Source organism: Erpetoichthys calabaricus, chromosome 9 (assembly GCF_900747795.2).
Source record: "Erpetoichthys calabaricus chromosome 9, fErpCal1.3, whole genome shotgun sequence".
Lineage (NCBI taxonomy): Eukaryota > Metazoa > Chordata > Cladistia > Polypteriformes > Polypteridae > Erpetoichthys > Erpetoichthys calabaricus.
This window is the reverse complement of record NC_041402.2, coordinates 58762604-58789701: the sequence shown is the minus strand read 5'-3', so window position 1 is coordinate 58789701 and position 27098 is coordinate 58762604. Positions and strand designations below refer to the sequence as shown.

At 36.6% G+C, this 27098-nt stretch overlaps 2 protein-coding genes across 4 annotated transcripts in view; one reads left to right on the top strand and one right to left on the bottom strand.

The window, feature by feature from the left end:
- Window positions 1-18596, bottom strand: part of itfg1 (integrin alpha FG-GAP repeat containing 1) — a 450065-nt gene extending 431469 nt beyond the window's left edge. The window contains exons 1-5 of the mRNA XM_028809647.2: window positions 18233-18596; window positions 15929-16001; window positions 15710-15846; window positions 4647-4704; window positions 3995-4075 (exon numbers count right to left, since the gene is read on the bottom strand). Coding sequence (XP_028665480.1) covers window positions 3995-4075; window positions 4647-4704; window positions 15710-15846; window positions 15929-16001; window positions 18233-18413 — 530 coding nt within the window. The 5' untranslated portion in view covers window positions 18414-18596. The remainder of the gene's footprint in view (window positions 1-3994; window positions 4076-4646; window positions 4705-15709; window positions 15847-15928; window positions 16002-18232) is intronic.
- A 31-nt stretch (window positions 18597-18627) lies between these two features.
- phkb (phosphorylase kinase, beta) overlaps window positions 18628-27098 on the top strand; it is a 190984-nt gene continuing 182513 nt past the window's right edge. For 2 of the 3 annotated variants that reach the window (XM_028809644.2, XM_028809645.2), the window contains exon 1: window positions 18628-18737. In XM_028809644.2, coding sequence (XP_028665477.1) covers window positions 18674-18737 — 64 coding nt within the window. In that variant the 5' untranslated portion in view covers window positions 18628-18673. Of the gene's footprint in view, window positions 18738-19902; window positions 19999-27098 lie in introns of all 3 variants that reach the window. The other variant, XM_028809646.2, reaches the window with a different exon arrangement.

The following is a 27098-nucleotide window of genomic DNA, read 5'->3' as shown; positions in this document are numbered from 1 at the left end:
TTGGATGAAAGTCCTATTTTATACAATGCAAATATTAATGCCACAGTTTAGGCACAATATTTAAATATAAACTAATGACTAACGTTGCTCACTAACTTCTGGGATTTACAAATAAAGGTGAATATAAAAACTGAGGTTGGAGCACATCAAATCAAATTATAGCAGTAATGAGTGGAGAGTGTCCATTGTAATACACCAATTGAAAAATACCTCTGAAATATTGTATTGATGTTACCATGAAGATAAAGAGTTACATCTAGTATGATAAACTGAACATACAAATTAGAACACTTAAATGGCGATTACTTCATCCAAAGTACCTATATCACATCTATATAATGGGGTAAAAATGCTAGGTGCACACATGCAGTTCTGTCAAATGCCAAATGAGAGCTACTGCAAATGACCTTGATCTTTACAATAACACATTTAGGACTATCTAAATGAGGAAGAAGCACACACTTCACTCTCAGTATGTGAAAGAACAAGTTATCTTTATTCACAAGGTTACCCAAGTCTTCCGAGCTTTTAATTAGACTCGGCTCATTAAAGGCAATTGCATTAACTTTTGTAAATTTAACAAGAACCCACCACCCCCACTAAGACATTCGTTCATACTAGTAATTGTTCTTCAGTAAATTTCAGCAGCTTCTGGAGTTGTTCTGTTAGCAACATGGTTATCTAGCAAATAATTAGCACAGACAGGACAATAAGCTTTTATTTAAACAGATATTTTTGCTATAAGGAAAAGGTTCATGTAAATCTTAACAATACATTTTTCTCACAATTATCAAGCACTATTTAATACTTGTTGAATCTAGGTATCTTTATGAGGCCATAATAATATCCCTGTAGTACTGGGCCTATGATAGAAACTAGGCCAGAGATCACCCATGCACACACACTTACTCATAAGGGGACAGTGTTGAGTCTCCAATTAGACTAAGGACTCTCAGGATCACTTTAATGGTCAAGTTTGGCTTTATGTAACATTATAAATACAGTATATTTATATTATTGACATAAAGGCCACCATGCTATAGTTAGTAACAAAGTTCGTTTTTAGTCAAACTTTGTGCTAGCAGTGCTGCATATGCAGCATGTATCTATTTTAAAAGATGGTGTCTTATAATAACAGGATTCTGACTATCGGATCATTTAGAAAGAAAGAAAATAAAAAGAACGACACCAATCAAAAGAAAATCGAAAACCTTTTAGGAAAAGCAATGTTTTGTTTTCATCCTTAGCTAGCCTTTTGACTTTGACTTCATCTTAGTCCAAAATAATTAGTTTTGACCTGCTTTCCCTAAGCAGTTTGCTTTTTGCCATGACACTTTAACCATAAAACTACGTATTTCCTTTTATGAACAAGACGCATGCATTTTTGGAATATGGAGGAAAACAAGGGCACCTGTAACATTTCTTCCCTTTATAGCTGACCTATTAAAGTTGATCAGAGTGTGCAAAGACTGTCAAGCAGTAATCCATGACTTCCTGTTTCACTACAATATACAGTAAATAAGTGATGGCACAGAGGCCAAATTTCCTTATGTATTCATCATAATGGAAAAGATATAAAGCACACAATTTAAATGTGAGAAAATTGTGTTGACCTTCATAAGTCAGGCTTTAAAAAAATTGTTGCTCATCTCAAAAAGCCAACATCTACAGTTAAGGCAATAATTAAAAAGTTCAACTGGAACTGTTAGCAACTTGCCTGGAAGTGGACCCACATTTATTTGACCCCCACATACAGTTGTGCTTGAAAGTTTGTGAACCCTTTAGAATTTTCTATATTTCTGCATAAATATGACCTAAAACATCATCAGATTTTCACTCAACTCCTAAAAGTAGATAAAGAGAAACCAGTTAAACAAATGAGACAAAAATATTATACTTGGTCATTTATTTATTAAGGAAAATGATCGAATATTACATATTTGTGAATGGCAAAAGTATGTGTACCTTTGCTTTCAGTATCTGGTGTGACCCCCCCTTTGCAGCAATAACTGCAACTAAATGTTTCCGGTAACTGTTGATCAGTCCTGCACACCGGCTTGGAGGAATTTTAGCCCATTCCTCCGTACAGAATAGCTTCAACTCTGGGATGCTGGTGGGTTTCCTCACATTAACTGTTTGCTTCAAGTCCTTCCACAACATTTCGATTGGATTAAGGTCAGGACTTTGACTTGGCCATTCCAAAACATTAATTTTATTCTTCTTTAATCATTCTTTGGTAGAACAACTTGTGTGCTTAGGGTCGTTGTCTTGCTGCATGACCCACCTTCTCTTGAGATTGAGTTCATGGACAGATGTCCCGACATTTTCCTTTAGAATTCTCTGATATAATTCAGAATTCATTGTTCCATCAATGAAGGCAAGCCGTCCTGGCCCAGATGCAGCAAAACAGGCCCAAACCATGATACTACCACCACCATTGTTTCAGAGATGGGATAAGGTTCTTATGCTGGAATGCAGTGTTTTCCTTTCTCCAAACATAACGCTTTTCAGTTAAACCAAAAAGTTCTATTTTGGTCTCATCCGTCCACAAAACAATTCTTCCAATAGCCTTCTGGTTTGTCCACGTGATCTTTAGCAAACTGCAGACGAGCAGCAATGTTTTTTTTGGAGAGCAATGGCTTTCTCCTTGCAACCCTGCCATGCACACCATTGTTGTTCAGTGTTCTCCTGATGGTGGACTCATGAACATGAACATTAGCCAATGTGAGAGAGGCCTTCAGTTGCTTAGAAGTTACCCTGGGGTCCTTTGTGACCTCGCCGACTATTACACACCTTGCTCTTGGAGCGATCTTTGTTGGTCAACCACTCCTGGGGAGGGTAACAATGGTCTTGAATTTCCTCCATTTGTAAACAATCTGTCTGACTGTGGATTGGTGGAGTCCAAACTCTTTAGAGGTGGTTTTGTAACCTTTTTCCAGCCTAATGAGCATCAACAACTCTTTTTCTGAGGTCCTCAGAAATCTCATTTGTTCGTGCCATGATACACTTCCACAAACATGTGTTGTGAAGAGCAGACTTTGATAGATCCCTGTTCTTTAAATAACACAGGGTGCCCACTCACACCTGATTGTCATCCCATTGATTGAAAACACCTGACTCGAATTTCACCCTCAAACTAACTGCTAATCCTAGAGGTTCACATACTTTTGCCACTCACAAATATGTAATATTCGATCATTTTCCACAATAAATAAATTACCAAAAAATACATATTAAAGTCAAAAGTTACAGTTTTCTTCTGCCGTTTTTAAATCTGAACACTTTTAAAGCAGTGGGGCATCAAAATCACAAACCAAAAAGAAAATAATTTTATACTCCTAAAATAAAACAATTTTAGAACTACATAGTTCGCTACTCATTTTGAAAGTGTCAAATTTAAAAATAAAGGCAGAAAAATAACCATTTTTAGAAGAAAGTAATTTTTCTTTTTAGAATGGATTACAATAATTGAGAGCATGCTTCTTCAAGGGCAAGGACATGGATCTAAACTGCAAGGTGACAAAAGTATACCAAGTATTCCAACTATCAATCAATCAACTAACAATCTTGAGGATTAGGATTTTTTTGTGCAGTGTTTTGTTACATGCACTTCTTCAATCATCAGAACTTTCACCCAATTAAAAAACAAATTATTCCTATTCTTGTCAGGTTCGCGTAAGTTTGGTGGAACTGCTTTTCTATGGTGACCAATTTTCAAAACATATCTGGCAGCAAACAAGTACCACAAATGCAGTCCAGCTGGGTTAATTGAGAAAAATCATAGGCATTATAAATTAGAAACTCCTCCACTAAGTGGTGCATCAGATTTTTTGTATCTCCTTGGCAGTCAGAGTATAATTTTACATTAAACAATTATTTTAATCTTGGAGGTCGTGAAGACTGACACAGGCATGCATGATCTGAAATATATTATTATGATTATCTAAAGTGCAGTAAATGAAATTCTGGGACTAAGACATTAATTTCTCCTTACCGTCCATTTAAATAGCAAATCTGAGGCTGGGAAATAGCTTTGACAATACCAAATATGTCAGGTATTAAATCTCCATTAAAACTGTAGGGAAGAAAAAGAATTACTTACTAAATATCATAAGATACAACAGTGAAATATATCACTTAAAAACAAACTATAAACTAGATATTGCCTAAACAGCTTGCACAGAGAATGAAACTGAAGCATTTCAATAATTTAACATGTATTTGCTTTAAATTTCAATCTCATATAAAGACTTCTGAAAAAACCTAAATAGATGTTATGTACAGTACAGTATAATGATAAATACAAGCTGCCTATAATAATGTGTTCATTTTATTCAAAGGTCAGTAACTTTCATTTAAGTAAAGTAATTTTAATGATACCATGTGAAGATAATGATCACTAGTTCTATGTATTATTTCTCATCTTATTTTCATGTCCTTTCCTCTGTGAGAAAGTACTTAATAAAGCAAAAGGCCCGAGGTCTGCTCTGCCATTTTTTAATAAAAAGCTTCAGTTAATTCAAAAGTAATTTATACATTCAAACAACTGACAAATATATCAAGTGTTTATTTTTTAACAATACTAAAAATGCAGACATATCTGATGTGAATCTAAGAATTTTACAATTTGTGGTTAAAATACTTACTCCATTACAAGAGGCTGATCATCAAATGTCTTGTTTAATTTTGTCACTCTGCTTTGATCTAAAGAAGAGAGAAAATACAATATTTATATTCCATTATATCTATATCAGTCCAGTTGCTGACACAACTCTGTAAGCTTTAGAGCCCTTGGTTCAAATTCTAAACCTGGGTATTGCATGTGGAAATTCTGCATGTTTTACTGATTCCTGCAAGGGTGTTATTTCCACATCCTAAAGACATACATCTCAGGGCAGTTGGCAACTCTAAATTTATCTAAGTGTAATCAAGTGTGTGTGAGAGATTGCCTTTTGATGGAACAGTGCAATAAATTAATAATTAATAAAAAAAATACTTGATAGAAACCATATTATTTGGTTAACGTTAAAATCAATAGGAAAAAAAAATCAAAACACAAGTTAAAATAATTAATGTTAAAACACAGTCAGGATTCTGTCTCATAAACGCCTCTCTCACGCGCCTCTGTGCCTCATATTAAAAACAACGCCTCCTCAGCTCATCATTTTCTGTCTCTTCAACATGAGGAGATGTCCTCTGACAGGTGCAGCCAACCTTTTAACTCCAATTCATGATCCCACCAACATCCTCTGTTCGCCAAAGGGTAAACCCGTTAGCCCTACGTCTTTCTCCCAAGGCCATGTCTCGGCCTTTAGCGGTAGCCTACTGAGAGTCGTTGGTCACCTCTGCTCCTAGGACATTCAGCAGGAGTAACCCTACTCCGAGCATCACTGCTCTGCCTGGGGTATCGGCTCTCCCACGATCCTCACACTACTCTTTTACATTTCTTTTTATCTTTTCTCTCAATTCAGACTCCTTTTAGACTCTGCAACAGAACTACTGGGTTCCTGCTTAACAGAGCAGACAGAGAAGCACATCTTTGTAACAAATCAAAAGATGATGGTGTCTGTTTCTGTATTAATAAAAATCTGTGCACTGTCGAAGCACTGCTCTAGCAATCTGGAATTTTTCGCTATTAACTGCCTGCAAGTCATCCTATTCACTTACAGAATTTTCTCCACTAATTCTCATTGGAGTTTACATCCCACCTGAGCTGAACGCGAATGAAGTGCAGCACTGGTTGGCAGATTATATCACAAGTTTGTAGAACAGTCATGCAAAGTCCCTGACTATAGTGATGAGCAACTTTAATCATGCAGCCATAACCATCAAGCACCCCAAATACAAACAACTAGCACAGCCATCCCCTACCAAGGACGGGAAGACTTTGGATCACTACTACTGTGCTATAGAGGATGCATATCTGGCATTACCTCAAGCACCACTGGTAAATTCTGACCATATAATGCTACAGTTGCGATGCACTTATTAACAAAGGCTAAGTACAATGAAAATCTATATATCTAACACTGCTGAATCAGTTGAACCATTACAAGACTGTTTGGATTGGACTGATTGGGATGTTTTTAAAAATGAGCTGACTGACACTGTTACATCTAATATTAGCTTCTGTGAAGAGGTTTCATTCCCAGTAATACTTTTTTATATGCATTGCATTGATACTTGCTTAGTAATGAACAGTTAACATCTGTATTTGGAAGATGTGAAACAAAATATCATTGTTCTTTAAAAAAAAAAAATGTTCACAGCAATGCACTTTCAAAATTCACCATAATTTAACTAACATGTGTATCACTGCATCAGAGTCCACACATATTAAGGGGGAGCTCCTTGTTTTAATACTATGCAATAACATCTACCGCATAAAACATCTATATCATCTTGCAAATAATTATTATAATAATATAATCAAATATTGCTTCATACATAATAAATGTTATTTAATAAGCAATTCATGTAGACACCCTTCAACTAAACTGTTAGCTAAATTTGTTCACCTATTGGACATTTAAAATAATCTTGAATTAGTCACAAAGAGAGAAGACTCATGGCTTTCTATAATTCTTCAAGTTACATGGTGGCATAGACCTCATTTCGATGTTTTTTCTTTGGAGAACCACAAGGTTTTCATAACAGCAACCAAAGAAATATATGGATTATTGTGCATAATTTACAGAGAAAGACCACAAATGGGAAAACTGTCAACAAATAACAAATCTCTTGGCAAAGGATTGTGAACCTCAGCAACAGCTCCAGAAACTCGAAGGACTTACAGTGCAATGCATCCAGAAAGTATTCACAGTGCATCACTTTTTCCACATTTTGTTATGTTATAGCCTTATTCCAAAATGGATTAAATTCATTTTTTCCCCTCAGAATTCTACACACAACACCCCATAATGACAACGTGAAAAAAAGTTTACTTAAGATTTTTGCAAATTTATTAAAAATAAAAAAACTGAGAAATCACATGTATATAAGTATTCACAGCCTTTGCTCAATACTTTGTCGATGCACCTTTGGCAGCAATTACAGCCTCAAGTCTTTTTGAATATGATGCCACAAGCTTGGCACACCTATCCTTGGCCAGTTTCACCCATGCCTCTTTGCAGCACCTCTCAAGCTCCATCAGGTTGGATGGGAAGCGTCGGTGCACAGCCATTTTAAGATCTCTCCAGCGATGTTCAATCGGATTCAAGTTTGGGCTCTGGCTGGGCCACTCAAGGACATTCATAGAGTTGTCCTGAAGCCACTCCTTTGATATCTTGGCTGTGTACTTAGGGTCGTTGTCCTGCTGAAAGATGAACCGTCGCCCCAGTCTGAGGTCAAGAGCGCTCTGGAGCAGGTTTTCATCCAGGATGTCTCTGTACATTGCTGCAGTCATCTTCCCCTTTATCCTGACTAGTCTCCCAGTCCCTGCCGCTGAAAAACATCCCCACAGCATGATGCTGCCACCACCATGCTTCACTGTAGGGATGGTATTGGCCTGGTGATGAGCAGTGCCTGGTTTCCTCCAAATGTGACTCCTGGCATTCACACCAAAGAGTTCAATCTTTGTCTCATCAGACCAGAGAATTTTCTTTCTCATGGTCTGAGAGTCCTTCTGCCTTTTGGCAGACTCTAGGCGGGCTGCCTTGTGCCTTTTACTAAGGAGTGGCTTCCGTCTGTCCACTCTACCATACAGGCCCGATTGGTGGATTGCTGCAGAGATGGTTATCCTTCTGGAAGGTTCTCCTCTCGCCACAGAGGACCTCTGGAGCTCTGACAGAGTGACCATCAGGTTCTTGGTCACCTCCCTGACTAAGGCACTTCTCCCCCGATCGCTCAGTTTAGATGGCCGGCCAGCTCTAGGAAGAGTCCTGGTGGTTTCGAACTTCTTCCACTTACGGATGATGGAGGCCACTGTGCTCATTGGGACCTTGAAAGCAGCAGAAATTTTTCTGTAACCTTCCCCAGATTTGTGCCTCGAGACAATCCTGTCTCGGAGGTCTACAGACAATTCCTTTGACTTCATGCTTGGTTTGTGCTCTGACATGAACTGTCAACTGTGGGACCTTATATAGACAAGTATGTGCCTTTCCAAATCATGACCAGTCAACTGAATTTACCACAGGTGGACTCCAATTAAGCTGTAGAAACATCTCAAGGATGATCAGGGGAAACAGGATGCACCTGAGCTCAATTTTGAGCTTCATGGCAAAGGCTGTGAATACTTATATACATGTGATTTCTCAGTTTTTTTATTTTTAATAAATTTGCAAAAATCTTAAGTAAACTTTTTTCACGTTGTCATTATGGGGTGTTGTGTGTAGAATTCTAAGGAAAAAAATGAATTTAATCCATTTTGGAATAAGGCTGTAACATAACAAAATGTGGAAAAAGTGATGTGCTGTAAATACTTTCCGGATGCACTGTAAATGACATTGTAGATGAAGTAGCACAATAATTACACAAGTATACACAACAAACATAAACAGTGATAAAATACAGATTAAAGCAGACCAAACTTGGGCTCCACTTGTCAAATTGGCATAATTCATTTATTTCGTTATCAAATATTTACTTAAGTTCAAATAACATTAACGAGCAATAGATTAATGTTAAATGTGGTATTCCTCAGGGATCCATTTTGGGTCCTATTTTATTCTCTGTATACCTTCATCCTATTGGAGCTATTTTTAGGAAATTTAACATTTCTTTTCACTGCTATGCTGATGATACACAGGTTTATATTCCCGTCTGCAACTCTGCAATGAATCAACTGCACAACTGTCTTTTTGAACTAAGATCCTGGATGGCTAATAATTGTCTTGATCTGAATCAAAATAAAACGGAGGTGCTTATAGTGGGTCCATCAGTTAAAGCCCAAATTGGTCTTGGACTTCTCGGCTCTTTCTCTGTCTTTTGCAAACCTCAAGTCTGCAATCTTGGTGCTATTTTTGACAGTAACCTCTCTTTTGAGAAACAGATTAATTCTGTAGTCAAGAGTTGCTTTTTCCAGCTTCGTTTTTGGGTAAGATCAAGCCTTTTTTATCTTCTAGGGATCTTGAGAAAGCTACTCATGCTTTCATCTTTTCTCGCCTTGAATACTGCAACTCGCTGTATTCTGGGATTAGCAAATCCCTGATACACAGGTTACAGTTGGTCCAGAATGCTGCCGCTTACTTTCTGGTTGGGGCAAGAAAGTCTGATTCTGTTTCTCCAATATTCGCTTCTTAACACTGGCTGCCTGTCAGTTTTTGAATTGATTTTAAAATCTTGTTGCTAGTTTTTAAATCTTTATATGGGCTTGCTTCTGCCTATTTATGTGAAGTGTGTGCTTTACACCAGCCATCTAGAGTGATCTTCTGATCAGTTGTCTCTTGTTGTCCCTCGTACCAAGTGTAAAACTAAGGGGGACAGGGCTTTTGCAGCTGCTGCTCCTCACTTGTGGAACTCTTTACCTCATTACATAAAGGTGTTGTCTACAATTGAACTGTTCAAAACAAGATTAAAGACTCATTTCTATTCACTTACATTCCGTGACCTTCAGTAATACTGATGGTTTCCTCATTGTGATTATGCAATCTTGCTTCCATTTATTATTTATTTTATTTATGTTCATTTATTTTATTTCTATTTTTGTTACTTATGTTAATTGTATGTTATTTTTCTTCTTTCATTGTAAAGCACTTTGGCCACAGCATTCCTATGTTGTTTTAAATGTGCTATATAAATAAATTGACATTGACAAATAATGACACCAACAGGTTTCTCATAAAATAAACAGTAAAAAAAACTGTAAAGACAGTAATAACAGTAAAAATACAATTCCTAACCCAACCTTCAAAATCTGCCCTATTAAAAAGGTAAAAAGAAAGCAGCCTGAGCAAAACCTAGAAGGGAAATGTAGCCAATTGCCAGACCTCACTAAGTCAGGATTTAAGGAAACAGAAAGAGGAGAGTGGCCTCTGGCCATTTGGCTCAGCAGAATTTCTACTAGAGCAAGCCATTTTGTAGTATTTGAAATGGATGACCCATTGATCACCACCATTGAAGCTTCTAGAAGAGTAAGATTGTAAAATAAGATTCAAAGGAGATAGTAACATCAGATTTCCAGCAATGAAGCTAAAAATGTCTCATAAAATATTGTGCCGTGACAGAACAGCCCCCGCTGGATAGAGAGATGGACGAGTGGTCCAGTAAGAGAAAATTTTGAGGAAGGGATATTAATCTGAAAAACAGTCAAGAGGAAATTTAGGAATAGACAACCAGAAAGCAAAGACTAGGGGGAACTCCTAACACATATGGATAAAATTAACCTGGGATGCTTGCTTGGCAGAAAGGATCAAAGGGGAATAAAGTAAACACATTATTGATTTAGCAAAAATGTAAAATCAACAAAGACATATACTCTAATGCAAAAACCTGAAAAAATGAACATTCTCCTAAACCAAAGGATGCAAAATGAGACAGAAATAGGAGGTCTGGACTGTTGGAGATTCCATTCAATAAAGACAGCTACTGTATATTGCGTCAGAGTGAACTGAAGCAGATTCTTATGAACAAGGATCAGGAGAAAAAAGGATGTCAAATGTCACGTACAGTTTGTTAAACAAAAATCAAAACCAATCTGTTTTCATGCTTAAAGGTTGTTCCAAATATCTAAGTCAAAAGAATTAAAGCACAAGGTTTTAACCAAGAAACTGATAAACAAAAATGAACTTTTAAAAATCAAACTTTCTATGCAAAACCCAGATAATCAGGACATTATTGAGCTGCTCAGTGTGCCCAGGCATTGTCAGCCTACATACATTCCATTTTGACTGTTCAGGGCTGCCATAAAGGTAGGTGCAGGTGCTGATAGGGGTGGTCCTGTTCTAATTTTGATTATGTTTCTTTTCATCTTTTAGTTATTTGCAGTTTTGACTTTATTATTGTATATTCATGTCAGTAAATCCTGCATATTGTCTGTTAAACTTAAATAAAAAGTTTGTCATAATTAAAAAAGAACTGCAGTGAAGCAAAGCCAAACACTGTACTACTTTTCAGAACTACTACACTTCTCAGAACCAAGCACTTCTGTCTATTTTATATTCAGAACTCTATAAGGTAATCGGTCTTTGCCTATAATGAAGATGAGGCAATGGGGCCTTCTCTTAACTAACCCTATTCCTTGGAACTCATTTCTTTGCTTTCCTAAAAACCTAAATACCAACAGACTCAACTTAAATTTGTCCAAGAATAACACACTACCCCAAAGAAGCAGTATGTTTTCTGCCTGACCTTTGACCAGAATTGTCATCCTTGATCCTTGCATAGTGTGGGTACCTTTCTTATACATATTTTTTGAATGCCTTTTGGTGATAAATTTCTTGTCTATTATTTCCAGTTTTCTAGGTTTCTTGCTTCTGTTAATGTTCCTCCCTTTTATTGACTTTTATACCACTGTGTACATTGGCAGTTTGCTTCACCTGTAACCAGCTGAGGCCGTTTGTCTTGCTAACAATCATTATAAAAGCATCCCTGCCCCTACCTGGAAATGTATGGATTCCCCATCTTTATTTCATTCTTTCTGGAAATTTTCTTTCTTTTTATTTAACCCTTAATATCTGGCCACTATGTTGAAAAATGGTGTGATATGATGTAATATGTTTAGAGTCATGTATATTCTGGTCATTGCTGCAACCCTATTTATTTCTTTATGTCACTATTTGTTCTTTGGTGGGGCTGGCCTTTGTATCAAGATAATATACTAACAGTCAGCATGTGTTAATGATAGAAGAGCCTTTCAAAGGAATTCGTTAGACTATGTTGAACAAGCAACTATAATACAAGGCAAAAGTAAAGCACACAACATTATTTACTGTGTTCCAAAGCTTTTCAGTTCCAGAGGCAAATGAAACCAGAAGACACTGGCATCAGACACAACCTAAAAACTGGATTTCAAGCTGGTTGATTGACTGTACACAAAAAACCAAACAAAACAGGAATGCTCCGCAAGTCATAAGGTCATCTGTGAAATCCTTTAGAGCCGTGTTTCTCAGCCTTTCTGGTGTCACAAGTCAAGTGTGGGGGTGATCCGCCTGGTGAATCGAGGGGGATCATAAGAGTGAGCGGGATGGGGATCTAGTGCAATTGTAGAAGCAGTGACCCACCACAACCTAATAATAATAATAATAATAATTCATTACATTTATATAGCGCTTTTCTCAGTACTCAAAGTGCTATCCACACAGGGAGGAACCGGGAAGCGAACCCACAATCTTCCAGTGTCTCCTTACTGCAAAGCAGCAGCACTACCACTGCGCCACCTGTGAGGACAACTGCCTGACCCACTCATGGCCCACTATCATTATAAGCGATAGCAACTGGTTACCCATTTTCTTAGAGCCCAGTGGTTGAGAAACACTACTTTAAAGATTTCTTCTTACACCACTATTCTTTTTAATTTATATTTATGACATAGAATCTAATATAGTTAGTAGGCTTGTGAAATTTACAGATTACACCAAAACTGTAAAGACAGCAAATACCAAGGAGTCAACAAAGACAATACAAAGAAACCTGGGTAATCTCAAAACTGGACGAACACAGCAGGATACATGTGGATTTGCTGTGTTACAAACAGCAAAAAAAAATTGCTTGAAATAAAATACAATAAATACAACATGGGCTATGCTTCCATGTAATAAGCAGCACACTAAAATGATTTAGGGGATTTATTGTCTCAAGAATGTGGAGAAGCAAATACAAAGGTAAGTAAAATACTAGCTTGTTTTGTAAACATTGCTGGATATAAATCTAGTGATGTTACTCTCTGATTTTATAATGCATTAACATGACTGCATTTGGATTACTAAGTACAGTTCTGATCACCATGCTACAGGGGAAAAAAAGGACATGGAAAAGAGCAACCAGGTGCATAAATGAAACGAAGTGCAAGTCATACTCTGACAGGCTATGGGAATTAAACTTCTTTAGTCTTTAGCAAAGAAGCCTACACAGGAACCTATTCTAATTCTTTGCAATTCTCAAAGGTGCTGATAAAGTTGATCCTGTAGAATTCTGCTAATTAAAAAGTGAATCACGTTCTTTAGGGCACATTTAGAAATTAAAGAGAATTTTATTTAAGACAGAAGCGTTTACTGAGTCATATTGTTAAAAAGAATAACTTGACCCCCTTTAAAAAGTATCTGGACAACACATTGGGGCAGCTTAGCTATCAGCTGGCCAATGAAGTGTGATGTAATGAATGGTATCCTCTGGTCTGCCAAACTCCTTTAAAATAAACCAAATTATTTATCTCTCTTATATGGTGGAGGGTTGTGGATCTGGGTCCTGATAGACTGCAGTAGCTGCAGTTACAGTGGAACCTCGGTTCAAGACCATAATTTGTTCCAAAACTCTGGTCGTAAACCGATTTGGTCGTGAACCGAAGCAATTTCCCCCATAGGATTGTGTGTAAATACAATTAATCCGTTCCAGACCATACAAACTGTATGTAAATATATATATTTTTTAAGTTTTTAAGCACAAATATAGTTAATTAAACCATAGAATGCACAGTGTAATAGTAAACTAAATGTAAAAACACTGAATAACACTGAGAAAACCTTGAACAACAGAGAAAACTAACATTGCAAGAGTTTGTGCTTTACTGTAGCCTTATGACCCGATCACTGTAAACTTTTTTTTTTTTTTTGAGTTTTAAGCACAGGGAAAAAAGGAACATTTGAACAAATCCGAACTTTATTTAAAAGCCAACCATAAGCAACCAAGAAACTAACATTGCAGGAGTTCACGCTAATAGCATTATACAACCCAATCGCTGTAAACACTCTTTTTAAATGAGTTTTAAGCACAGGGGAAAAAAAGGAACATTTGAACAAATCCGAACTTTATTTAAAAGCCAACCATAAACAACCAAGAAATTAACATTGCAGGAGTTCACGCTAATAGCATTACAACCCAATCGCTATGTAAACTTTTTTTTAATGAGTTTTAAGCACAGGGAAAAAAATGAACATTTGAAAAAAGAGAAAAGTAACATTGCAACAATTCACGCTACGAACCGAAAAATGAACATTTGAAAAATCCGTAATACAAAAACTAACCATAAACCACCAAGAAAACTAACCTTGCATGAGTCAAGTTCTGGCATGAAGTGCGGAGGAACTGGGTGGAGAACAATCCTGTGTCGTCGCAGTTGAACACTTTTTGCGGGACGTAGCCTTCGTCCTCCACTAATTTTGTGAAATTTTTCACGAATTTTTTCGCAGCTTCAGTATCGGAACTAGCAGCCTCTCCATGCCTTACCACACTATGAGTGCCACTTCTCTTGCGAAACTTTTCAAACCATCCTCTTCTGGCTTTAAATTCCTCACTTTCGCCACTCATAGAAGGATAGTTTTGCAGCAAATCGCCATGAATCTTCCTGGCTTTCTCGCATAACATCGCCTCGCTTACACTATCCCCTGCAAGTTGCTTCTCGTTCAGCCACACTAGCAACAGTTTTTCCACCTCTTCCAGCACTTGAGGCCTCTGCCTGGTTAACGCTGTAACTCCTTTTGCAACATCAGCTGCTGTAATAGATTCTTTCTGCTTTAGAATAGTCGAAATCGTAGACTTTGACTTCTTGTACTCAGTGGCAAGATCAGTAATACAAACGCCACGCTCATACTGTTCAATAATTTCTTTCTTTACTTTGATTTCAATTTTCTGCAAAACTTTCTTCTCACCACTCTTCACTTGCTTAGAAGCCATGGTTAACTGCAAAAGCACACGAAATACTGTAGAGCACAAAGAGTTCACAGGTAAAGCACGCACGTCTGACGGAGAACAATGAACAGGGAGAGGCTGAGTACGTGCTTAAATACAGTAAGCGGCACGTACAAACCGGAAGGGAAATGAAATAGAGCACAAAGAGTTCACAGCGAAAGCACGCATGCACGTGCAAGCACGCACGTCTGACCAAGAACAATGCAACACGTGCAGAAATCATCGGCGCGCACAAACCGAAAGGGAAACTGGCTTGTTCGTATACCGAGTGTGTGGTCGTGAGCAGATGCAAAAGTTTGGCAAACTTTTTGGTCGTAAACCGATTTGTATGTGTACCAAGACGTTCGTGAACCGATGTTCCACTGTATTTCCAAACACTCTCTAAATTTAAAACCAGTTCTTGCTGTTATCTTTCTGATATGGGGGGTTAATCTAAGTCTAATGGACTGCAGTAGCTTCATAATGTTTTTTACAGACCCTCTCTAAATTAAAGTTTTTACTGTTAATGAAAAATCATTTTTCTATGTAGAATGTTCTTACCACTGAACTTTTTACATGGAAAAATCTGTCAAATATTTATGGAATGTGGGGCAGTAGAACTCCTTAAACTTTTTCCTTTTTTATGTAAATATTTAATTAAAAAGGTTAATTAATATTGAACATACAGTTGAACAGTGTTGACAGGTTAATTGATAGGCTGTTGCATAACTTGTTATTTAATGCCCCCACTTAATTTATTAATGGATGAGGAAAAAGGGATAATAAATAATTTTCAGACTTTACGAAGTAAGTGAATCAAAGTGAACCAAAACATACAGTACCAGGAGGGGACACTTGTGTTATAATATAAAACATTATATGTCCAAATAAGTGCATATTACATATCTTTAATTGAAGTCACATAATTAAAACTATTGCAGCAACTTACCTAAAGTTTGATTTTCTCCCCAGAAAATTAAAACAGATGTCTCCTGGTTATCTTTATCTTTTGGGTGCGTAGTAAGAAGGACATCCATCTGGGAATCTCCATCATAGTCCCCTGGAACAACACTACTTATGACATCCCTGAAAAGTAAACACAACAGGTCAGTTGTTGTATAATTGTCTTACATCTTTCGAGAAGCCACACTAGGTAATGAATACTTACATCAACAGCAACTTCACATTTGGCTGAAAGTGGGGATATTTAAATGCCGCAAAGTATATGGTTAGTTCTGATTCTGAAAGGAGAATAAACAATGTATAAAGGAGCAGGAAATATTTCAAACAAAAGCACAGTAAAAAAAAATGCCTGTCAGTTGGGGGTTTTGTGATTAAAAACCTGAAGCAGACAAGCATACCACAGGCTTGACAGCAGTTTGTGAATATGTTTTATGAGTCACCCATGAAGGGAGTATTCACATATTTGGGTAACACACCATGCACATGTAACATATTATGAGTAAGTGTAAACTGATTTTTTCCATGCATCCATTTTTCTTCACCAAACCCCAACTGGACTATGATTAAGCCAAATCATACATGCAAAATTAGAGATAGTACACTGTTGGGGTTATCTTCAGAAATGAATGTTTTTCCCATGAAAAGTTCATACTGGAAAGAGCAAAACAGTCTTTCAGAAAGCAGTTGATAACTAAGTAATTTTGAGTTAGTTTCCTTTTTTCTTTAGAATGTGTTTTTGCAATACAACTCTAGCAACATTTAAATATGTTTTAAGGATTAGCATATTTGTGCAAGTCACTATAACTATAAAATTAACTGCAGTCTGTTGTGAGGTTTACTGAAAAAACAATTGGCTGTGCTCTTCCATCTGTTGTAGGCTTGTACGCATTCTGTGTCATAAACCATGACCAAAGGATCACATCTTATCTAGATCATGGCTTGTTCCAAAAACTGCCCAATGGTAAATGCTTTGGGTCAATTAAAGCTAAAACTAATAGGCACCTAAACACTTTCTTTCCCAGAGCAATAGCCCTTGAAAGCCAGTAATTCGGATGTAGCAAGTGTTGAGCCATCCATATAGGTGAAACCGTATCAGGGAGCAAAATCGAGCCGTTAAGATCAAAGACCTTGTAAAGCTTATAGTAGGACACATCACATTGGCTCCAGCAGACCCCCGTGACCCTCTATTAGGATATAGCGGGTTGGAAAATGACTGACTGACTGACATCACATTCCCTGGTCATAGCCACAGTGATCTTTCTGTTTTTGTTCCTTCACATTGCTTCCAACACAATTTTCAAAGAAAACAGAAGAATCGGAGTTCAGTCTCAGCCTGGGATTCCATATTTCTCCAGGTCTCAATGAACGACTACAACTTTTTAATCTTCCCTTCATCATCTCTACTGTACGTCAGCTTTCTTCTTTTCCAATTGCATATCTGATTAAGGCTATACAGCTGAAACGTCATATATTTAACTTCCTTAGTTTTTCAGCTAAGAATTTTTTTTTCCTTTTCTGTCTGACACAGTCCTACACTAACTCCAAGTCTTCAGAATTTCTATATTGACAATCAATGTCCAAGCTGCATAGCGTAGCACCTTTTTCTGTAATGTGACTTACTCTGTAATGCACCACCCTTACAGTATGTCATCACTTTCTATTTGCTTTTCCTATCAAGGGTCAATGTGGCATCATATCAAACCTAACACAGCAGGCCATCCTAACCTTAGCAATAGTTTTCATCTCCTCTACCACCTGGAGAATTTCTTGAGGTTCTAGCCCCTTTAGAGTGTCCTTGGTCTTCTACAGTGGGATGTGCCTTCTACAGCCCTATGGAAGATGCCCTAATCTTTTTTCCAGTTTACTTCAAGTAGTTCTCTTGATCTGAAGAATAAGTAGTTCTACTCTGACGTGACTTACCACATTAGTCTCTTCGTTTATGGACTGTGTGAGCTGATACAAGATTTTCTTATGGAAACCCATCTGAATATATCAAGGGCACAGTGGGAAATAACACACCAGCCAGGAACCAAAACTGGGTGCTATCACTGGGATACAATGGTAGCTCTTTTTCTCACCATTCTGGCAATGAAGCAACATTGTTAAACCTGCTTAACTCGGTTTTGATTACGTGATTAAGCAATTGAGGACTTGTTAACAGCAATTAGCCAAAGCTTTCAAATAAGAGTTGTGATAAAATTCCAAATTTCGTAAGCATCTTAACAATGAAATATTTAAAGGGAAGAAAACATTTTCACAATACAGCTCTCACTATATAAACCATACTTATTCTTTAACTCGGTTATTTGTATAGAGCAAACTTTTCTTTAATACATGACAGCCACGCCTGTCTTGGTAAAGCTAACATCCTATCAAAATAGCAGTAATAATCAATATCCAAATTACATGACAGTCAACCAAGGAAGAGGAATCAGTTACAAACAAAAGCACCGATTATAAATGAGAACATTCTGGTTTCATATATGCAAAACAATTACTCAATACTAACGTGATCTGATAATGAAGAGGTCGGTTTGCTTATCCGAATTAAAATCTCCAAAAGCTGCGATGGTGCCATAATTCTCATTTCCGAATAAATCTGCAGTAACGTCTTGCAGTCCCGAAGAAAAATGTATGCAAAAAAAATGCAGTAAGGAAATTGTACAAATTAAATGCATTTTCATCATCATCTTCAATGAGTTTCACAACAAACCACTGGAACAGTTTACGGCAAAATCAGCGATTTTTTTTTCTTTACAGGTGACAATCACATAACTATTAAACTTCATATTATTTTTTCCGATAAAAATCAGCTCTGTAGTATTTCCACCAGCTTTGATCTCTACATCTATACCTAGCACGGCGTTTCGGAAAGGAGTAAGGAAAACAGTACTTCCTGGTTGCCACACTTTACGGCAGTGTCGCAACGATTCGGACTTAGGTGGTAAATATGGCTCGTTTGGCAGATGTCAGCTGGAAGGTTTTGGAGTTCAGGGCCAGATCAAAACGTTCAGGTTTGATTTCTTCCTTTGCATGTATGACTTGTTAACTCGTCTGTTTGCTTTGGTGTGTCTATAACCCAACCTCGAACACTAAGGAACACATAAATGTAGTCAATGCTAAGCGAAGACTGCTCAAGTCTCCCAGGCTGAGCCTGGACACCACTAAGTCTGCTGTAACTATTTTAAGCTCCTCACTTGTTGGCTCCTGTCACTCCGTGCCCTTTTAAACTGTTCTTCAGTATATAACTACGTAAATACCCTTTCTGTTCATTTTGAACGAATAACCCCTTAATCTAAATTTTGTAACATTTTATCTAGTTTGATTTTTTTTCATTTGTTGTCTTGCAGTTTAAATGACACTTCTTTGCTTAATTTTAACGCTAATGTTATGATTGATCCGTTAGGACATGGAGGTTGCTTATTCTGACTTTATGTCAACGCAAAACTATAACTACTGACAAGTTCTGTTGACTCTTCGACCCTCAAGGGGAGGTTGTGAAACACGTAGTAACAGACTATTGAAATCACTGTCATATCCTTATTGGGATTACAAAGGAATGTGGAAGAAAAATTGTGAACTTTCTTTTGATAAAACATTAAAGAACGTTTTATTCATAGGCTAAAACATAAACTGTTTAATTAATATTATAATAAATGCTGATCGTTTAACCAATGTAAGAAAAACAGTGTGTGCATAGGATATAGATTTTTATTATGCCCTTTCGAATTGGTCTTCACCGTAGACTTACTACAAAATAAAGGTTCAAAACCTGCCAAATGCCATAGTCTTTGTGTAGGTCTGACCAGCTTCTCAAATTACATAGATCCTTGTGATCAATGACATTTCAGCATATTTTCTGAGTCTTATAAAGCATACAGTTGTTTATAAACTTTGAGTTAAGGCAGTACTCAAACGATGAAACACATTCTACATTTTAGGGGAAATAACAAAAATTGCTCATTATTGGCACCACTTGCAAGAAACAGTCTATTGAAACAGCGAAAGGTTTTAAGAACATTTGCCTGCAAAATGACAAAAAGAGAAATTTGCAGTAGTTTCTTCTTGCATTGCTTGTGCTAATGTTTTTTTAATTCTAATTCTCCTAACTGTGCATGCTGTGAAATTTTTTGATAATTGCTCATAACCAATACTAACCAATTCTGCCAATTACTGTAGTTTAGAGGAAAGGGATTTATGCTATTCCGAATTTAATGAAAATGGCAAACTGTGAAGATGAAAGGCCCTACTCAGCACGTAATCTGTCAAACTTTGGTAAGTTTTTTTTTCCCAAAATTAAATGGCAATAAGTAATTAAGAGACAATATTTAAATATTAATTTTAATTGCATAGTCAATTATGCATGTGTTTGGATTTTGATGCTTATCATTTAATGCTATGGGTTGAATATGAATGTTATTTGTATTTTTATTTTATGTTTGTTTTGTTTTTAAAATCATCCAAGACAACAATTTAATAATCCAGAAATCAATGCCTACTTTTCTGCAATGACAGACTTGAATGTTACTGATCTTTAAGGTGAAAAATGTGTTTTATTGTACAATAAAACATTTGCAAATTATTTGTTTCTGCATCCAATAATACTCTGCATGCTACACATACATCTGTTGATTCTTTTTGTAATTGGGTATCAGGAGAACCTACATAGTTTTAGTAAGAAATCATGTTACTGGACAGTGACAACGTGTTCCATTTTGAATATCAGATGCAGGTTGGAATTTCCATTAAAGTTTTTTCATTTAACTACCTTTTGCCAACAAGACCTGTTTTCAAATAGATAAATTAAGTTTGAAATCTTTTTGTTTTGATCTGAGTTTTTTGACATCCAAAATGTTATTAAAGGGAAAATTTTAATCTGTTTAAATATTAATCCTTGAATGTAAATATCAGTACGGAAGGAAGTTGGAGACCGAGTATAGCTGCAACCATGATGTACAGTATGTAAATTCTTGCAGGGTTTAAAGTTGTTAAAAAATGACAAAGGAAAATCTAACGCAGTTTCTTTCCTGGATAAACTTAATGCCCATTGTGTTCTCTATGATAATAATAATCTGTCATTCATGTCATTGTTTGCAGAATCACATGATTTATCCATCTGTGTTTCAATAGATTAAGTTGTAGACAGAACATAACCAGTCACTATGTATGTAAACTCTGGCAGGGTTTAAAGATGATTAGAAATGACCAAACAAAGCCCAGTCCAGTTTATTTCCTGGATGAATGTAATGCCTACATCACTCTCTATGATAACAATTAAGTGTCTTCCATGTCCTTGCCTGCAATATCGCATGATTCATCCATCTGTGTTTCTGGAATGACTTACTGATGATTTTTTAAAGAAGTCATTATCCATAACGCAGTTGGTCCAAATGAAATTTCAGAGCATGTTTTTAAAGCTGTAGTGATCAGTCAAAGTGATTTTTTTTTTTTTACATTTTTAACACAGTATGCTACTAAGGAAATCCGTGGTTCCCCCATCTGCTTCAAAAAGATGACAGTTTTCCCTGTGCCTAAGAATACTAATTGTACTTCCTCAATAACTTCAATCCCTTGGCACTCACTCTTATTGTGCTGAAATGCTTTCATAGGCTGCAGAATACTCCAGAGAATTTAGATGGATGGATAGAAGATAGAAGTTTATTTGTCCTCAGAGGGAAAGTTTGGCTTTTTACAGAAGCTATTTGAATAAATAAACACATAAATAGATTGATAAGTAAATAAATACATAAATCTGCAAATTCACTTTGGTATGAACACACACTGGACTGAAAACGGAACGGAATAGTTCTGACTTGGCTGTCACAGTCACCGTGATGCATTTTGCAGACATATTGCTGTTGGTGTAAAGGAGCACCCGTAGCGTTTCTTGACGCATTTCTGCTGAATAATTAGTTTTCTGATTATGTTGGCTGTACAACATTCTAATATGGCATCTGCTTAGCTCACTGCAAATGTCTACCGTTTGTGATAAATGCTACACTGAATATTACTGGCTGCAGCTCAAAAACATGTACAATACATTTCTTTCTTTGAAAGACCAACTTGCTTTGGAACATATTATTGTACTTGGTACTAACTAAGTAGTAACTAATGGATAGCCAATTCCCACCAAAGTCTGTCTCCAGCATTTGCAATATGCAGCATGATCTGGCACTTTCTTGTTTTGCCAAGTAAACACGCACAGCCTTGCCATGGTTTCCCTTCTCAGTTTTCCAGTGTGTTAAATTTTACCACGTGGATTTTCTAGCACCTTAAAGAGCAGAAGAAAACAGTACTGAGCACTAGGTCTTTTACATGTACTCTTAACTTCCAGTAACAAAAGTACTGAACTGTTGTTACTGTGCTGTTTTTTTGGGGGGGTTTTTTTGGTTTCTAAAATGGCACCTTTTGATCAACTTCCTGTTTAAAATATATTCCTTCTTTAATTTTCCTGTTCTCAATATTGTTGTTTTTGGTTCTTTATATGCATAAGCTTAATGAGTTGTTACGGTATGTGTTCTCTGTAGCCATCAATAGAAATATAGAATTTACACTTGCCCTCCAAGGTACAGCCTGTGAAGGATAAACATTTCTTGCATGGGTAGACATTGTTCAACTTTGGCTACACTGAACAAACTATATTTTTTGTGTGGTATACTCCTGTCTTGAGAGAGACCAAGAACAAAGTAGTGCTACAGTTTTTATTGGTTGCTGTACAGGTGAAGTAATTGATTTGCTTGTACACCCAAAATTTTCAAAGGCTTAGATTTAACACCTTTGTCAAAGTTATGTCATCTATAGTATGTGCATGTATGTATATTGAAAGCTGTGGTTTTAATTACATGCGTCATATGTCTGACTTACCAATCATGTTCTTCTATAATACACTTCCGTGGCTGTTTGTTTGTCTGTCCGGGATTTTAAATCACCTGTAGCTCGCAAACCGTTTCACCTATTAACTTGAAATTTGGTACACATATGCTACGTGACATCTACTATACGCTTTCGGGGTGATGATTTTATTACTCTTTTTATTTTTATTTTATTTTATTGTAGAATCAACTCTCGGCCGCACGCAGCAGGGCGGCCGTATGGCGCATGCGTACGGGCACCATTCTCATTCCCTACCACTTTCGCTAATCATTCTTGATACAGATTGAAGACTTAAGTGCCAGATTAAGTGAAAAATTAAAGAAAACGTACTAAGTAATTACAACACAAAAACTAACTTAATCAGTTTTAACGCGAAAAGATGCCTACGAAACAAGAGAAGCAGCGGGCCGCTAGGGTGGAGTAAAGAAGAGCTGCTCAGGAAGCAGCAAGCACATCAACCTCTGAGCAAACGAATGCTAAACATACAAAGAGGATGAATACTATGAATGCTCAACTCAAGTGTATTCACTGCATGTTATTGTGCAGTGCGCCGTTACTAGTATCTTTATAACTTGTTTTACCTTACCTGCTAGAATCACATCATGTATTTACTGCTATTGTAAATATTAGTTAGGTGTCTGGAGGTTCATTATATTGTTAACACAAAAACAATTAAGGCATATAATTCATAAATACATCACTGGCCATGTTTACTTTGAAAAACATCCATCCATCCATTATCCAACCCACTATATCCTAACTACAGGGTCACGGGGGTCTGCTGGAGCCAATCCCAGCCAACACAGCACACAAGGCAGGAAACAAACCCCGGGCAGGGCACCAGCCCACACACACACTAGGGACAATTTAGAATCACCAATGCATGTCTTTGGACTGTGGGAGGAAACCGGAGTACCTGGAGGAAACCCACGCAGACACGGGGAGAACATGCAAACTCCACGCAGGGAGGACCCGGGAAGCAAACCCGGGTCTCCTAACTTCGAGGCAGCAGCGCTACCCACTGCGCCATGGTGCCGCCCCTTTAAAAAACAATTTAAACTAAAACATTACAATAACTATATGAAAGATAAATGTTTAGATCTGAGAAAATCATTAGTGCGAGATACACTGAATTGAATAAAATTGGGTACAGAACAAATGCTGTACGTAGGCACACTCTGAAATGACTTATATGTAACAAGAAGAATCTTAAAGATTGTTTGTTTTTCTTCTAGGATAAAAGGTGGTTAGTAGACTGAAAAGACACATCTTCAGATTGGTTAATGATGGCTAGTAAACAGTGAAAATGTTTGAAATTCTTAGTGCCACAAAATAGAACAGGTACAAAGATCAAGACTAAAACCTAGGCATGCTTGTAAATGATAGTTGGCTACTTAAGTACATACATAAATCCTGCCTTGAAACTTCTGGTTCGGCAAAAGAATTAACTTGTGAAAACACAAAACAAATGCAGCTAACTAAAATGGCCCATTACATGGGTGAGGGGATATTTGACTGGTAATTGGAAAATGCAGAGCACACTTCCAATGTGAATAGAAATATATCATTTTTTATTCAATACAGGTGTACTGCAAATGTAGTGCAAATATCCCTCTGTTAAACCATAAGGCCTTTCCCGTGTCAAGTACTGTTTTGTAAAAGAAATTCTTTTGATAGTCTGTGAAAGTTCATGTTTTGCCCAGTAGCATTCCCATTCCTTTTTAAGGGACATTAGAAAATCTAGAAAGAGACATATTAGGAAGTCAAAGTAAGTTTTAAAACACTATTTTTTTAAATAAGGTCAAAGGGGATGGGGTGAGGAGTGTTTTTCATGATTATTTTTTCTGCTAATTATATTATTATATTTCATTGTTTTATTTCTTGGCCAAATTTTTATGTACATTTGAATAAATATATATTGTATTATCTTATCTTATTGTAGTCCATAAAAATTTGATAACAAAAAAAGGGTGAAACTTTTGAAATAGGTAATTGATAGATTGTCTCTTATTCTTCTTACCTTTAGATTTTGCCAAATGGCAAATTAGTTTCTTCATTAATCAGCTAGGTTGAGTAGTAGATAACATCCTGTGTACTTATATTTGATAGGATTACATATTTTCCAAATATATTTACAGTTTTATACATGCACACTACTTTAATTGATAAGAGCTCACTAAAGATTACAAATGGCGGATCAGCACGTTGCCATGTCGATACAGAATGTATTGTACAGTGAGATTTGGTCCGAGGCTCTGAAAGGCACCCCACAAATCATATTTAATTTTGAACAGTCTTGTGTAATACCAGTTATATTTTAGGTAGCAGGGATAAGAGTTTTTTTTCTCTGTTTAAAAAGTGGAAATTATGTAAATTTTTCCTTATGAATCTTTTTAATATCTAATGTATTGACCCACTGTTGATCCCATTAAAATGCAAATCACGCTGAGTGGATTATAAATGTGGCCCAACAAATGGAAATATTCTAAAATTAGATCAGCTTTAAATGTGGTCAAATTCACAATTGAAATAGGTTGTACTTTAAAAGTCTCCTGCCAGCCTCCCGTTATACTAATATTTTTACCAGGAGCAGTAACCAGCCATATCGTTTTTTTTTTTCTTGTCTTTAATAAAGGAGAGTAAAAATGCTTTTTTGATAGGGCTTAAATGATGATTATGTGTCTAACCAAGTTTTATTTTTAGATTTGTGTTGCGATAAACAGCTGCAATGCTTTAATTTTAGGAGGAATTCAGTGGACATAGTTTCACATCTTGTGTTTGGAATTAATAATTGAAAAAATACTTATACATGTGATTTTTCAGAAACAAAAATTGCTTTGTTGCTCTCTTAATAGTTTATGATTGCTAACCAATAAGTTATTCAATATAGGCACTGAGGCATGCATAATTATTTCAAGTTAGCAGTTAATATTTCATGGTTTTATGTTAAAAGGTAAGGAGACTGAATATTCTGAGAAGGCTTAAAGCAAAAGAATATCTAAAAGTTACAATTAGTAAGAAATTAATTATAACTTAACTATGTTATGAAAAATGTAATTGAAAGACTAATGTCAAGGTGTGCTTACAAAAGATAGCATTCTAACATTTAGCTCACTCAATGCAGAGCATCCTGATTGATTAGAAGAAGGCTGAGCACCTGCAGTAAATTGTCACCATAAGAAGCGATGGAGAACTTTATTTAATAGTGTTATGTGTGATGCACTTTTAAAAGTCACCTTAAAAGATGTTAATTACTGTACATCATAGGAGGTGGGAATTGCCAGGCCTCTCACAATATGATATGGATCTTGATACAAAGGGTGACACAGTGACTGATTAGTAGTGTTGCTGCATAGGAGCAGGGTTGACCAGGGTTCAAGTCCTGGTGCTCCCTGTGTGGAGTTTACATGTACTTCACATTTCATGGGGTTCCTCTGAGTGTTACAATCTCTCCACACAGTCCAAAGACATGCAGGTGGACTGGCACTGCTAAATTCTTCCCTGATGTGTATATGTGTGTTCTCCGTGCGATGGGTAGTGCCCTGGCCATGAATTGTTTCTGCCTTATGTCTAATGCTTGCTGGGATTTACTCCAGCTTCCCAGCATTCATTTTCTGATTGTATGGTGGCATGATGGTACACTGTTTGCTGCAGCGACTTCACACATTCAACTTCTTGGGTCTTAGTTTTGTGTGTGGTCGCTGGCGCCAACCTCAAACTGTCATGGATGAATGTCATATGTCAGAAACTTTTCTTACAGTGAAAAGTGTTTGGCTCAAGGAACAAAGCTATGCATAAACAGCACAAACAAACCAGTGAGTAGTAATAGAGATGCTTATGTCTTACGCATTTTTAAATTTGCATTGATGTTTCAAAAAAATGAGATATCTGTCAATGCATTTTTAGGCTTACAAAATAAATAAATGACGGGCTTTTCTGGTTAATGCTGTGTTCATTTGATGTTGGAGTATCCAGCATTGCAAGTTGTCACAATGCATTACTTTGGGTGTATTCATGTGATTGTGCAGTAGGATTATTTGGGGAAACACAGAGTCACCGTTAATTTATTACTTGGTCTGTAAAGATAAGCAAATAAAGATGAAGTATAGTATATGTTTTTTGTGGAAAAGAGAAAACTAAATGTAGTAAATATGTATGAATTCTCTCCAAATGAAACTCAACTGCAAAAGTGAAACATTTTTATTTTATTCAAATGACTAAGGTGAAAGGTCAGCATTATGTCACAGCTCATAATTTACGTAGTTTTTGTTTTCTCCTAATTGTCTCACTTTTATCTCAGAGTTCGTATTGTGTTTATGTGGAATTTCTGACACAGGAATTTGTATTTGTCGTCTGTCTGGTGGCATGTGAGTGCACCATAGATACTGTATAGATGAGTCGCCCTTACTCAGGACAGCACAGTAATGCTATTGCTTCACAAATCTAATGTCCTGAGTTTGAATCTTGTGCCTGTTCATTGTCCAACTGGCGTTTTCACATTC